The sequence below is a fragment of the Scomber japonicus genome, chromosome 22 (genome assembly GCF_027409825.1).
Source record: "Scomber japonicus isolate fScoJap1 chromosome 22, fScoJap1.pri, whole genome shotgun sequence".
NCBI classification, from domain to species: domain Eukaryota; kingdom Metazoa; phylum Chordata; class Actinopteri; order Scombriformes; family Scombridae; genus Scomber; species Scomber japonicus.
The window spans coordinates 6043872-6059480 of NC_070599.1; the positions used below are offsets into that span (position 1 = coordinate 6043872).

Below are 15609 nucleotides of genomic sequence, written 5' to 3' on the forward strand. Positions count from 1 at the left end.
ATTAGGAGTCATCTGCCCCACTAGACTAGAAGTTGATGTCTCATTCAAGTTTCTAAACACATAATACAGATTTATTGCATATTTTGGAATATGGTATCCTTTAGAATATACCATCATATATATATTATTTTTTAAATTTACAAACATCTAATGATCCAGAACTTACGGAGCAAGTGGACCAATGGCAGAAATGTAGATTTCAATATCAATACACACTTCCATGTTGGGAAACTTCATGCTAGTTCAATGGAGAAAAACATGGCAATTAAATAATTTTAATAAAACAGATATATGATCTTTAAAAGTAATCAGTGACTGCGTTTGGCGATATTAACAAGGTACTACCACATAGACAATACTATGTCTAGAGCTCTTCTGCTGCTGCTGTTTCATACATCACTTACATTATCTTAGGTTCACATCCTGGTGCAGGAGGTCTCAGTTCTATGTCTGACAACCTTGAATAGTACAAATCTTTTTGTTGTATATTCATCTTGTTGCATTGACAGTCCTGTTGACTTTTGTCAACAGACTGGTTGTTCTGCAGTATGAGACTGCTCTCCGTGCTCGCTGTAGAGAACATATGATTTTAGACTTCATCTGCACAGTTACAACATCAGAGTACAAACTGAAGGCTTATAATTTACTATAAAGCTTTAGTAAGAAACTAGACTAACCTTCAGATGTTGTGTTGGTGTCATTTTTATCAGAATTGTTGTTGACTGGTGGAAGCTGAATACAAAAGTCTCCAAACAGCATGTGCTCATCAGTGTATCTTCTCTGTACAAACACTGCAATTACACAAATACACTGCATTTACTTTAATTTAAAATAATAACTCATGGCAACACAATGCAATGTAAAAACAACAATGCTGATACTGATGTGTTTGAAGCATGTTGCAGTCCTTTGACAAAAAATTCCTCGGACAGTGTTTCCCTCATGAGCTGTAGTTTTTTGAGTTTTTGAGCTATAAAGACTGAAGTCTGTCTGGGATACATACATGTTTTAAAAATAGCTCCATGAATGTGTTACAGGGTTGTGTCATTTACAGTGTCACCACAAAATAAATGATAGACCTGTTCCAGATTGTTTGTATAATTTACTTTTTATTTTTTATTTTATTTTTTTAAACATTTGTGTCATATTACACCATTAATATTTCTGATGAGCTGACACAGTTCTCCATCTTAAACAGTATTTCACAGACTACACTAAAGATAAGTCTCTATGACACGCGAACATGACATGTAATGAAGCTGGCACTAGATGTTCTGCAAATAAAAACAATGTGTTTAACTGAGAAAGAGAGTATCATCAGCATAGTAATATACGAACAGAAAACGCTTTTTTTGTCTGTCAAAGTTGTATTTTTGACACAGAAAACTAACTAATGAAATGAAAAAGAAAGTTTTTATTTCCTATAATAAATCCTATAATATCATACCACTGTATACAGGCTGTGTCTGAAGCTTCTCTTACCTGAGAAAGGATCTGGCATTAAAAAGAAGACAATCCATGCAATGTTCAGGAGAACCACAATTATCTGAACAGTCCAATGCATGTTTGTAATGCACGCTTAATAAAACTTCACTGTCAGTACCGAATACAGCTGTCAGCAGTCTGTCTGACACAGCGACATACACTACAAGATGTAATATTAAAACTCAAAGGTGCTAAACTAGCTTCAGCTGTGTCTTTGAAGGTGTTTGTGTGAGTTGAGTAATTTACAATTTAACCACTAAACCAACAGCACATGTGGTGTAGAAAGTGTGATTTACTTTCACACGCACATATCACACAGTTTCCCACAGCTAAATCTTAACTCTTCCTTAACATCACGATAACATAGTAGGTGAGGTTACTGTATTACATTTCCATGTTGGGAAACTCAATGCTACAGGACAACAGAGAAACCACAATAAAACATATTATTGTGTAGCCCAGTCTAAATAACTTAATTTAGACTAGTAAATAAATATGCAAATAAATATAATAATCGTAACTGTTAAGAAGCATGTAATTAAAATCAGTTAAGTGGAATGTTAAAAACAATTCATAGTGAGTTAAAATGCTATTTGTAGATAAACAAATCCTTTTCAGTGTGTATAAAGTTCAATGAAATGGTTTGTTTGACGTACATAGAAGAGATCTGGTCAGGACCATCAGGACACAACCAAACCTCAGAGAGCATAAGGCTGTCTGTCTGTCTTGTCATGTTGTTAATTGCATTGGATGTTACAAACTTAGGCTGTGTCCCAATTTGGTCCAAATTGCGAGGCTGCATCCTCGAAGTGCGCATTTCGAGGCCGATTACGTCACAACGCCGCGCGAAGGCTGTCCCAATTCGAAGAGTCCTTCAAATGCAGCCTTGAAATGCGGCCTTCTTTTCCCTCTTTTTCGAGGATGCACCGCTACTATCCTTCGCGGCCTCCCAAATCCCAAGATCCTTTGCGCGGCGCTGTTCAGTGCCGCGAAAACACAACAATGGCGACACCAACAGGTGAAGACATTCAAGTGTAAGTATTGGTTTGTTTTATTTAATTATTTTCACTTATTACTACTTATACTTTTATACTTTTACCAATTACTTATATTTTATTACTTGACTTATATTTTATATATATATATATATATATATATAAATGGACTAAGATGAACAAATTTAGATTTTAATGAAGAGCTACGTTTGGGATTATCACTATTATATGTTATACTTCATTATTATCATTATTATGATAATTTTTTGCTATATTAGAACCCTTTTGTCTGTTGACATAGTAAAAAAAAACATGTTTTACATTACATTTTGTTTTATTTTTGTTTTAGGGAGCAAGGAGCAAACCGAGCTCCTGATTAAACAAAGAGGGGAAAATGACCATCTATTCACAGGGGCCAAAAACTCCGCCACGGCGGGATGGAGGCAAGGCTGATGTCCATTTTTGTACATCTTTGCATCCCTGTGTTGATGTGATCTTGTGTTTACCTTTTCTCTTGCTTCCCTCTGTGTTTAGAGCAATACTGGAAAAGATTGGGCTGGAGGGGAAGGTCCAGCCCTACCAGGCCAAAAAAAAAATGGGACAATTTAAAAAAATAAAATAAAGTAGGTAGCCTACAGGTTTGGATTAGTTTTACTGTTACTAAATACTTTTGCTGAAAATTGCTGACATGATTGATTTCCACTGCCTTAGGATTGCAAATATCCAGGGACAGGGGAGGGGGCCAGCGGCAAGCCCACTGCTGGCACTTGGCCGTGGTTTGTCCTCATGGATGAGGTACTGGGGCAGAGGCCATCTATTGCCCCCCCTGTCCTCATTGCCTCCATCCGTGAGGACACACCAGGGCCAAGTGCCGCAGTGGGTGAGCAGGAGAGTGAAGAGGAGGAGGAGGACCAGCCAGGGCCCAGGAGGAAGAGGAGGAGGGAGGATGACCTCCTTGACCTCATAAAGGAGGACATGAGAAGGCAAAATTAGGCAGAGGAGAGGAGGGAGCAGGAGGGGAAAGACAGGATGGAGAGGCTCTTCTCTCTCCTGGAAAAAGTAATAGAAAAATAAATATACATCTATATAGATGTGTTTAATTTGATTTTATTTATGAACTGTGTTTATTTATGATTTTTCTTTATTTTTTATTTGATTGTGAAGATTTTGATGTTTTATGTTGTTATAAAATAAAAAATATTGTTCATTGTTACACGTTTATTCCATTTAGTATTTACAACTTCAGTACAATTTATAACAGGGTTGCATAAAGTGCTACTGTTCAGGAAGAACAAGGGATTAAATATTTTCTTTTATTATCAAGTGATGAAACATTTCACTATTTACAAAAATTACATCAGAAATAACTATTTACAGATTATTATTATTTTATTATTCTTTCTCTTGTGTGTTTTCCTTCTTTCTTCTTCTTTCTTTCTTTCTTTCTTTCTTTCTTGTGTGTTTTCCTTCTTTCTTCTCCTTTCCTTTATTCTTCTCCTTTCTTCTCTCTTATAATTTTGTCAGCTTTTTCACCGTCTTTTCGGTCGTGGCGTCTTTCTCGTCTTATGGGCGGGAACAGCTGGTGACGCAACCAGGAAATGCCTCGAAGGCTAGACCGTCTCATTTCACAACGGTTGATGCAGCCTTCGGAGGTTCCTCAAGGCTGCATCCTTCGAAGGCCGCAAAGGCCGCGTCCTTCGAGGATGCAGCCTCGCAGTTGGGTCCAAATTGAGACACAGCCTCTATATCCAATCGGAAAGGTAGAGGGGCGGGATGTAGAGGTGACCCCGGAGCAGGTAGGCACGGCTCAGACGAAAACCGAAGAGCTGTTTACCTGTGTATGCTGCTAGAGGTTGTTTATGTTCATTCAGGCGGTGGAAGCAGAGTTCACCGAAGCGTAAGGGATATATTACAGATTGCACAAGATAAATACCTCTGTGTTAATGTTTTGTGACACTTCATTATGAAGTAGTGTGGAAAAATCGGATGCTAATCGTGATTAGCGGATTAGCGCGCTAGCTATGTTAGCACATGTTTGACTGTAGTAGCAGCTAATGTTACTGTGTTTTATGTGTTGATGTTTTCATTAGTTTGAAGTTTGAAATGAGATAAGTGACTGAGAAAAACTTTAACTTTAACATATTTGTTAGACTGAGGGCCAGGAAAAAAAACTCCTTGGACTCTTGAGACGATTAGCCATCTCAGCTGGGATATCTGCAGTTAGCGGGTGGTTCCTCTCATCACCTCTCCCTTTCTGAAGTTGTGCCGGGTTTTTCCATCTGTCGTCCATGTTCCAACTGAAGGATTTTGTGAGTAACAAAAACAGTTAACTTAAATTATATTTGTGGCTTGTAGTTACAGATTTAAATATTTGTTTCCATAACTAAATTAATTATTTGGATTTAAAGTGTTGTGAGTGTGTTATTTATATTTTATTAAGGTGTGAATTGAGGGAAAAACATGAAGTAGTGGTTAAAAAAATGATTCTTAGTGAGATTAAAAAAAGTAGTGATTTACATTATATTCTTGCTGAGTGGAGGCACCACCATACATGGGAAATTCATAATTAGTTTAAAGGGAAAAAAGTGGTTTAAAAAATGATTATATCATTTGGTTACACAGGTAAAACAGTAAGCCACCGGTAAAGTACCCAGGGTCCCGCCCATAGTACTACAACCCTGGATATGTGAATAGTAACTTAATAGCTACATGGGTCGGGTGCTACAATTGTAAATATAACAGTACCTCCAGGGTTTTGTGATTATTGCAGCCATACAGCAGCAGCTTTCCTCACAAATTGCAACATAATTTGTTGTATTTTAGTTATCAAAGGTGCTGCTAATATATTACTATCTATATAGTGTCACTACTACCACTGATCTTCCTGCTACTCCTATTACTTTGCTACTACTACCCATACTAACATCTGCTGCAGACATGAGTAATACAGCTGCTAATAAACCACTTCTACTAAAACATACTGTTGCTCCTAGAGCTATCATCACTGCAGTAAGCCATGCAATAAGAGAAGAAAGGTTCTACCACTTTTCATTTCAAGCAAATCTCAAATATGTAAGAAAAAACAATGAAATGCCATTTATGAATATGTCAGTTTGTGTTTAATGAATATGCATATATTACTCCAAAGCCAAAGCAATGAATTTAATCGTCATAGATTAACCGAGATTAACATCCTGATGCTGGAGGCCTGCACTCAATCTGTGACAGCTGTGTGTTGGCCTTCTTTACCTGGAATATGAATACACCAGGCTGCTCTCTAGAAGCAAGACTTTAAAACCGACACCTTTAACATGACACCAAGTAATGTGCTGGAACGTGTAGAAAAAGCTGCAGAAAAAGAGACAAATTGAGATCAAATAGATCTATTTACACTTTCTTAATGCTGATTAAACTTCATTCTGTACTGACAGCTGCTGGCAGACTGTCTGCGTGGGATAATACAAGATGAAACAGATTTTGTATGCTCATGTTCTAATTTACAAGGCTTTATCAGAATGACCATGGATAAGAATTTGTCATACAAGCAAAAGTACATTCAAGTATTATCAGAATACTGATGGGAGGGTATTTACCATTTGAACTGGTATGGATATCTGTACTTAGTAAATGCAATGTAATCATTTCCTTTGATGGGAATTAGAGTGTATATTTTTTGTTGATGACTGTCAAAAAAAGCCACATTACATCATGGTTTAAAACAATAAAACATCTATTGATTGATTGATTGATTGATCTAAACATCTAAAAGTGATGAATATTTCTTATAGGTACTCTGCATACAAAAATGTATCAAATGAACAATATGTGGAACACTTAACCATCTAGAGCATGTCTGTTTCAGTATAAGGGGCATGTTCAAATATAGATATTAATTGTTTTGCATATTTTGAGAAATATAGTGAAACATCAGATGTGTTGTGTATTTTGCTGTTTGCAATATGAGTAATTTTATTCACCTTTTAACCTTAAAACCCACATTACATCTGCTCCACACTGTTGATGTCTTTTATTTTAATATATAATTATCAAACACACGGCCTATCAGCACAAATCTAGGAACTAGACAGCTGTGTGTTATACTGAGCATTCAAAATGTAACCAGTTTCTTCTCTGAACCTCCCAACACATCATGAAAATCTCACTCCACCTAGTGGACAAAGGTTGACCAACCTGTAACATCACGTCACAATCAACATGTTATCTTGTAGGAATCACTGTAGTATTAAGCCAGGGTATACACTAATTTGTCTATATCGGCAGCAATAAACATTTACATGTTTTTAAATAAAAAAAGATTGGAGTTTTTATGATTAGTTACTGCTGATACTTAGATTTTGACAAATAATCCTCTATATGTGGTAGACTTTGTTTGCATGTGTGTGCTACTGCATGACCACAGAACAGCATTATTTTCACACTCTCCTTATCAAACTTCGGATTAGATTTCTTTTATCAGTTAGATGAGATGAGATTGATATCCCTCTTTTTTTGAATATAAGCTGCAGATGACTATCTTAGTTTAGCACAAATAGTTTTTTTCTTAGCTTAGAGGTAGTTCAAAAGAGACCACCCACAGTGAAAGTTTCCAAATTCTGAGGGTTATATGATATTGTGGGTAATTACAAAAGTTTTAAACACACAAAAAAAGATAAATGAGCTGATTTAGGCTGACAATGCAGAAAGCAGAATATGTCATTACTTATACCAATATCATTACTATATTATAAATGAATTGTAAAACATTGCATAATATGTGATTTGATAAAGCAACAAAAGTAACTTAGCAGAAGGCTGAGGTTCTTTCCAGATGGGGTGCTGGTTCAAGAGGATGTATTATCAAGACTTTTCATGATACCATTAACCCAGAAGAGATTGGGATCCGTACACATGTGACGTCCGCTTTTGGTCACCAAACTAAAAGAAAATAGGTAGAAATTATAATGTCACAATAAGACTTCATGAAGTAGTTAGTTATCTACAGATTTGGGGTTGAGGGAAGTGGTCATGAAATTGCTACAGTATATCATGAAAGTCATATTAATTAACTAAAGGTTTAACAGAGTGCTCCTATTAAATTGGTGCAAAAACACCATGAATTAAGCTGTTTTGACTTAGATATACAAGCGAGTATCATCAGCATATTGTCTTATTAAAACTGCAGAAATGACCAGTAATAAAGTGTGTTACAATAATCATTATCAGTTTGGATGTTGATGTCAGTCCTGTGTTATATATCAACCATTTCAGTCTAAGTTCAGCAGGTGGCTGCAGTGTGAACAGAATGAAAACACTCAGGGGTCTAGCTTTACTTTACATGTTTTTTCACGTGCTGATATGACACATTCTGTTCCAAAAATACACACACACACACACACGCTATCTGATCACTGCTCTAGCAAATGTGGTTTGTGTTCATGTTGTTCAACTCATCTCCATCTGCTTCAGTAGAGGTGGTTAATGTTTACTCTCAGTCTATTACATTCCCCATTAATGTGTTCCACTATATTCATAATTATAAAGGTTAAAAATCATCTTTTTATTAACAAGCTAATATTTTGACTTATAGTTACACTTTACCTCATGTAGAGTGGAACTGGAATCTTTTTTGTAATGAAGACTACATAGTTTCTTCTTATAGGTTGTGTCCAAAGGTCAGACTCATTTCTTTTTGAACCAGAATGCTAAATATAAACCTACATATATATATATATATATATATATATATAAACCTTTCCTGACCTCCTCTTTACTGGCTGCTACTGTTGATAATACTATGAGCAGGAAATGAATGTATTATTTATAATACTACTATTATAACAATAACTATGATAAATAGTTGTTAATAGTACTGTTGTAATTCCAAAATGTTTTTTTGTTTAAACTTTTTGTTTAAAGGAACGGTGTGAAGCATATTTGATTTCTTCAGTTGATACCTCTTCCTTGTTTTAGACGATTAGCTTAGCTTAGCACAAAGACTGGAAACAGTTTAGCCATCTCTTAAACACACAAATTAACATATTTCTTTGTTTAAGGCAGCGTGTGAACTAGGCATGGGGCTGGTATATGCAAAAATTTCACGGTATGGTGGTATTTCAATTACAGCTCTAAAATGTTTCTAAAAGGAAGAAAAATAAAGACCGGCATGTTCATTTAACCTGAATCTGTAATGACAGTGTGAGGGGTCGTGATACTCTACGCTGCAGCTGCACCACCTGAGGGATTTCTGACCAGCACTTCCTGTCTTTAACCAGACTAAAAACAGCTCATACCTTAGGAACGGTATGACAGAACATTTGGCATTTCCGGTCATCGTGACTTTTTCATATCACGGTATACCTTGAACACGGTTATCATCCCATGCCTAGTGTGAACTATATTAAAGCTCACTTTTTTAAAATGAGGAATAATGTGAAAGTGGACTCAATTTATGCATAATCCATGATAATGAAAGTGCAGAAAAATAGAAATGCATGGCAAAAATAGAACACACAATATTTTAGAGACAACCCCCTCCCTCCCCCGAAATTCAGGGGAGTATAATGTCTTATTAAGAGGAGCTTCCCTGTAGTTCAAACCTTAGTTTAAGGCTTGGGCAAAATGTTTGTCTTAGCCTGGAGAGATTTCAGAAGAGACACCAACAGTGACAGTTTCTAAATGATTTAATGTATTTATGAGGTTTATATGATATTGTGAGTAATACAAAGCATTTAAAAGATTTTACAAAAACAGATAGATTGGCCAATTCAATAAGTCATTACTTATAGCAGATTTGGAAATTAATACCAAAAGCATTACTATATTGTGAGGAAAATTTTAAAAAATCACAATATGTGATTTGCAACAAAAAACAAAGCATCAAATAACCTCAAATAAGTAACTCTGCAGAGGAGTGAGACGGGGTGAGGGAGGGCTGCTTTACAGGAGGGCTTTATCCAGAGTTTTCATGATGCTTTGAACCCAGGTGAGATTGGGATCTGCACAGATGTGACGTCCTTTTTTGGTCATCAAACTAAAAGAAAGTAACAACGAAATTTTGAAGGCCTTTTTTATTAAGTAATTCATATAGATTAACACATAGATTCAAACACTTTAAACTGTTTGAAGTGAACTGTATGAAAAGCTATTTTTTTAATGAGACACAGAAAAAAAAATAGATGTACAGATGTAGAATAAAAATAGAGCCTAATGTAATATATATGTTTGTGTGTATTGAGCACTTACATGACTCCAGTCCACGGGCAGCAGTAATCAGTCATATAGTATGAGGAGATTAATTTTTTGTTCACTCTTCTCGGGTAGAATTTGAAGCAGCACTCATCAGGACCATTTGCATTTGACGAGCTCAAAACACTATTGAAAAAAGTCAAATACAGATGTGTGTATATGTGTGTGTATATATATATATATATATATATATATATATATTTTTTTTTTTTTTTTAAATCTTGAACTTACACAATAAGTGGAGTAATGGCAGGGATGAAATTTTCCACATGGATACACACCTCTTTGTTGGCAAAGGTTAAACTAGTCCAATATAGAAGAAAGAAATAATTATGTACAGGTCAAAAGTCAAATAAGGTCAATAAATCAATTTTGAACTTACTTTGAATATAAGTATAATAGCTAACTTTAACTCACATTACGTTAGGTTTGCATTGTGGTGTCACAGATACCAGGTTGATGTCTGACAGCTGGGAAGAGTTGACATCTTTTGGCTGTATACTTGTCCTGTTACACTGACAGTGCTCCTGACATTTGTTGGTCATGTTGGCTGAACTGCTGTTTTCATGCAGTGAGATGTTGCTTTCTCCACATTCTGCAGTGGAATATAAAATAATGACTAAAGTATGAAACAGTATTTTATTGTATATTAATAAGACAAGAAAATTGATGAATTGGTGGTGTATTTGTAGAATAGATGAAGACTGGCCTTGAAAAGTTATGTTGGTATTACTAGTTTCATTAGCAGTAATGTTGACTGAATGTGGCGTTGATGCCAAGTTCTGATCAGATGGAAGTTTAATCCAAAACTCCTTGATGTTGTCAGTGCTTCTTCCCACAGGAGGGGACCTGACTGGAGTTTTCTGAAATCTGTCTCCAACAGTGTATAAATCAACATATGACCAGCTTGAAACACTTTTTAAAAATAAAGTCAAATACAGACGTACACTGAGCTGTTTCATAAGGTAAACTTTTCCTTGTCTAAAACTTTTAAGAAGATAATAATAATTTTTATTTTAAAGATCCAGAGCTTACACAATAATCGGAGTGATGGCAGAGAGTAAATTTTCCACATGGATACACACCTCTTTGTTGGCAAAGGTTAAACTAGTCCAATATAGAAGAAAGAAATAATTATGTACAGGTCAAAAGTCAAATAAGGTCAATAAATCAATTTCTAACTTACTTTGAATATAAGTATAATAGCTAACTTTAACTCACATTACGTTAGGTTTGCATTGTGGTGTCACAGATACTAGGTTGATGTCTGACAGCTGGGAAGAGTTGACATCTTTTGGCTGTATGCTTGTCCTGTTACACTGACAGTGCTCCTGACATTTGTTGGTCATGTTGGCTGAGCTGCTGTTTTCATGCAGTGAGATGTTGCTTTCTCCACATTCTGCAGTGGAATATAAAATAATGACTAAAGTATGAAACAGTATTGTCTTTAATATTAATAAGACAAGAAAATTGATGAATTTGTGGTCTATTTGTAGAATAGATGAAGACTGGCCTTGAAAAGTTATGTTGGTATTACTAGTTTCATTAGCAGTAATGTTGACTGAATGTGGAGTTGATGTCCAGTTCTGATCAGATGGAAGTTTAATACAAAACTCCTTGATGTTGTCAGTGCTTCTTCTCTGTACAGACACTGCAAATCAGACACAGATGGCATAATCTTTGGGAGCAATTTCGAGTATCTTACCCAACGACACTTTGACATGACTACTGGACGAGCCGGAGATCACAGCAGCTCCTCCAGTAGAACTTCGAGGAACCGGTAAATAGGGTTGGGTATCGTTTAGGTTTTATCTGATACAAACTGGTACTTTTGAAACAGTGCTGGTGCTTAAAGAATAGAAAACATACAAAATGTGTCCAAATGTGCCTTTTTATTTTTAAGGCATTTTGTGAAGTGCAAGTTGAACAGAATATTAAATTAAATCCCTACATAATATAAATACAATTAAGACTAAGAAATAAATTAACCAATATTAAATAAAATTCACAAAAAACTGTCATAATCATAATTATCATTTTATCATAATAAAAACAGCAGTGTTCTGTATCATAACCAGCAGCAACACAGAACACAGAACATACAGAACACAGAGAACCTGCAAAAAATGTGATCGGTCCAATAAGCTATCAGAATGCTTTGCTCTCACATGCACTGCATTGATAGTCACACAAACACATACACACGCAGTCACTCTCTAGAACGCACTCTTGCTCGCTCACAGCTGATTCCTGGAAATTGTAGCTCATTTGCGGGCGTCATTTGCAATACACTTTAGAATTAAAGTCAAGAAAGTGTCATAAAAAACTAGGTATGTTCCAGTCTCTTACCTGAGAAAGGATGTGGTTGTAAAAAGAAGAGAACCCATGCAATGTTCAGGAGAACCATGGCAACCTGGACAGTCCACTGCATGTTTCTATCTGCTGATTAAACTTCACTGTGTACTGAACAACTACTCAGACTGTCTGTGTGGATAATAAAAGCTCAAACACCTAACCTCAAATATTTATTTTGCTGATTTTGCCGTTTCCGTGGGTTGTACAGCTTTCAACAAACCACAGAACTGACAGTACTTTTTTTTTTTTGCTCACTGCTCAGTGTCACTGTGTGACACTCAGCAGTTTTATTTTCACTCTCTCCTTTTCATACTTTTCTAACAAGAGCAACTGCAGTATGTGGACTAAATATTTAATCAGAATACTAACAGAAAATCTTTATGAATCAGGTAATTACCATAAGTGTTATGATACTATCCATCTGAGCAAGTACAGAAATGTGTATATAGTAAATGTAAAGATCTTTATATTAATCATGCTTTACAGGTCAATGTTCTGACCCCATAATTCAAGAAACACTGATGTACAATCATGAATACGTCTCAGATTTCCCAGCTAATAAAACTCTGTGACATCTACAGATTTGGGGTTGAGGGAAGTGGTCATGAAATTGCTACAGTATATCATGAAAGTCATATTAATTAACTAAAGGTTTAACAGAGTGCTCCTATTAAATTGGTGCAAAAACACCATGAATTAAGCTGTTTTGACTTAGATATACAAGCGAGTATCATCAGCATATTGTCTTATTAAAACTGCAGAAATGACCAGTAATAAAGTGTGTTACAATAATCATTATCAGTTTGGATGTTGATGTCAGTCCTGTGTTATATATCAACCATTTCAGTCTAAGTTCAGCAGGTGGCTGCAGTGTAAACAGAATGAAAACACTCAGGGGTCTTGCTTTACTTTACATGTTTTTTCACGTGCTGATATGACACATTCTGTTCCAAAAATACACACACACACACACACACACACACACACACACACACACACACGCTATCTGATCACTGCTCTAGCAAATGTGGTTTATGTTCATGTTGTTCAACTCATCTCCATCTGCTTCAGTAGAGGTGGTTAATGTTTACTCTGAGTCCATTACATTCCCCATTAATGTGTTCCACTATATTCATAATTATAAAGGTTAAAAATCATCTTTTTATTAACAAGCTAATATTTTGACTTATAGTTACACTTTACCTCATGTAGAGTGGAACTGGAATCTTTTTTGTAATGAAGACTACATAGTTTCTTCTCATAAGGTGTGTCCAAAGGTCAGACTCATTTCTTTTTGAACCAGAATGCTAAATATAAACCTACACATATATATATCTATATATAAACCTTTCCTGACCTCCTCTTTACTGGCTGCTACTGTTGATAATACTATGAGCAGGAAATGAATGTATTATTTCTAATACTACTATTATAACAATAACTATGATAAATAGTTGTTAATATTACTGTTGTAATTCCAAAATGTTTTGTAATACTTTTTGTTTAAAGGAACGGTGTGAAGCATATTTGATTTCTTCAGTTGATACCTCTTCCTTGTTTTAGACGATTAGCTTAGCATAGCTTAGCTTAGCACAAAGACTGGAAACAGTTTAGCCATCTCTTAAACACACAAATTAACATATTTCTTTGTTTAAGGCAGCATGTGAACTAGGCATGGGGCTGGTATGAGATTCTGGCAGTATGATAACCATATGCAAAAATTTCACGGTATGGTGGTATTTCAATTACAGCTCTAAAATGTTTCTAAAAGGAAGAAAAATAAAGACCGGCATGTTCATTTAACCTGAATCTGTAATGACAGTGTGAGGGGTCGTGATACTCTACGCTGCAGCTGCACCACCTGAGGGATTTCTGACCACCACTTCCTGTCTTTAACCAGACTAAAAACAGCTCATACCTTAGGAACGGTATGACAGAACATTTGGCAGTTTCGGGTATCATGACTTTTTCATATCACGGTATACCTTGAACACGGTTATCATCCCATGCCTAGTGTGAACTATATTAAAGCTCACTTTTTTAAAATGAGGAATAATGTGAAAGTGGACTCATTTTATGCATAATCCATGATAATGAAAGTGCAGAAAAATAGAACATGGTCAATATTTTAGAGACAAACTCCCCCTCCCCGAAATTCATGTGAGTATAATGTCTTATTAAGAGGAGCTCACCTCTAGTTCAAACCTTAGTTTAAGGCTTGCGCAAAATGGAGAGATTTCAGAAGAGACACCAACAGTGAAAGTTTCTAAATGATTTAATGTATTTATGAGGTTTATATGATATTGTGGGTAATACAAAGCATTTAAAAGATATTACAAAAACAGATAGATTGGCCAATTCAGGCTCAAAATGACTCAATTTGAAAGCAAAATATGTCATTACTTACAGCAGATTTGGACATTAATACCAAAAGCATTACTATATTGTGAGGAAAATTTTAAAAAATCACAATATGTGATTTGCAACAAAAAAACAAAGCATCAAATAACCTCAAATAAGTAACTCTGCAGAGGAGTGAGACGGGGTGAGGGGGGGCTGCTTTACAGGAGGGCTTCATCCAGAGTTTTCATGATGCCTTGAACCCAGGAGAGATTGGGATCTGCACAGATGTGACGTCCTTTTTTGGTCATCAAACTAAAAAAAAGTAACAACGAAATTTTGAAGGCCTTTTTTATTAAGTAATTAATATAGATTAACACATAGATTCAAACACTTTAAACTGTTTGAAGTGAACTGTATGAAAAGCTATTTTTTTAATGAGACACAGAAAAATAAAGTAGATGTACAGATGTAGAATAAAAATAGAGCCTCATGTAATATATATGTTTGTGTGTATTGAGCACTTACATGACTCCAGTCCTCGGGCAGCGGTAATCATTCATATTGTATGATGAGATTAATTTTTTGTTCACTCTTCTCGGGTAGAATTTGAAGCAGCACTCCTCAGGACCATTTGCATCTAAAGAATGGAGAAGAATGTAACGTATTATCATGCTGATTTGAAAAGTGAGATCTTTCTGTTCACCTGCTCACGTTGGTCACACACAATGTGCCTAAATGTATAAATGATAAAAAAAATCTATGTATCTTACTGTTGCAGAACACCGTGGTAAGCAGTGCAGCTCCCAGGATGCAGAGAAGAAGGATGTGACTGGTCCTCATGATGACTCAGTGTCCCTATGGAGACGATGTTGATGGAGATTCTTATCACAGCTGCTCCTCACCTGCAGTAAAGGGCTACTAAACTACAGGTAGAGTGGTGTCACACTTATCAAGACAAACATTTCTTTTAAGAAAACTGTCACTGGTGTGAAAGTGGGCGGGCGGTTGTGGTTTTGAGGGGACTGAAGTTGCCTATAACAAAAACTTTCCACTCAGGTTTGAAAAGGTTGAGAGGTATATTGCAGGAAATGCAAGTGTGGTTAGCTCAGAGATGGTGCTCAAAGTAAGACTGTAAACTAAAGAAGAAGCAATTACTAGTAGAAAGCTGGTCACAAAGAGTATCATA

At 35.7% G+C, this 15609-nt stretch overlaps 2 protein-coding genes and 1 long non-coding RNA gene across 3 annotated transcripts; all 3 read right to left on the reverse strand.

The window, feature by feature from the left end:
* Positions 1–540, reverse strand: LOC128384303 (uncharacterized). The gene is made up of 3 exons (XR_008324113.1): positions 405–540; positions 167–238; positions 1–52 (listed from the first exon to the last, which is right to left on the reverse strand). It is a non-coding gene; the product is annotated as an uncharacterized LOC128384303 (long non-coding RNA).
* An 8866-nt stretch (positions 541–9406) lies between these two features.
* Positions 9407–12156, reverse strand: LOC128384375 (uncharacterized). Its single transcript, XM_053343926.1, has 6 exons — positions 12075–12156; positions 11189–11376; positions 10143–10195; positions 9957–10028; positions 9723–9851; positions 9407–9510 (listed from the first exon to the last, which is right to left on the reverse strand). The coding sequence occupies exons 1-6, from the start codon at positions 12154–12156 to the stop codon at positions 9417–9419; spliced, it is 618 nt and encodes a 205-aa protein (XP_053199901.1). The 3' UTR covers positions 9407–9416.
* A 2181-nt stretch (positions 12157–14337) lies between these two features.
* On the reverse strand, positions 14338–15351 carry ccl36.1 (chemokine (C-C motif) ligand 36, duplicate 1). Its single transcript, XM_053343485.1, has 3 exons — positions 15194–15351; positions 14949–15060; positions 14338–14735 (listed from the first exon to the last, which is right to left on the reverse strand). Exons 1-3 carry the CDS (start codon positions 15261–15263, stop codon positions 14642–14644), a joined length of 276 nt encoding a protein of 91 aa, XP_053199460.1. The 5' UTR covers positions 15264–15351; the 3' UTR covers positions 14338–14641.
* Between the last annotated feature and the right edge of the window lie 258 nt (positions 15352–15609).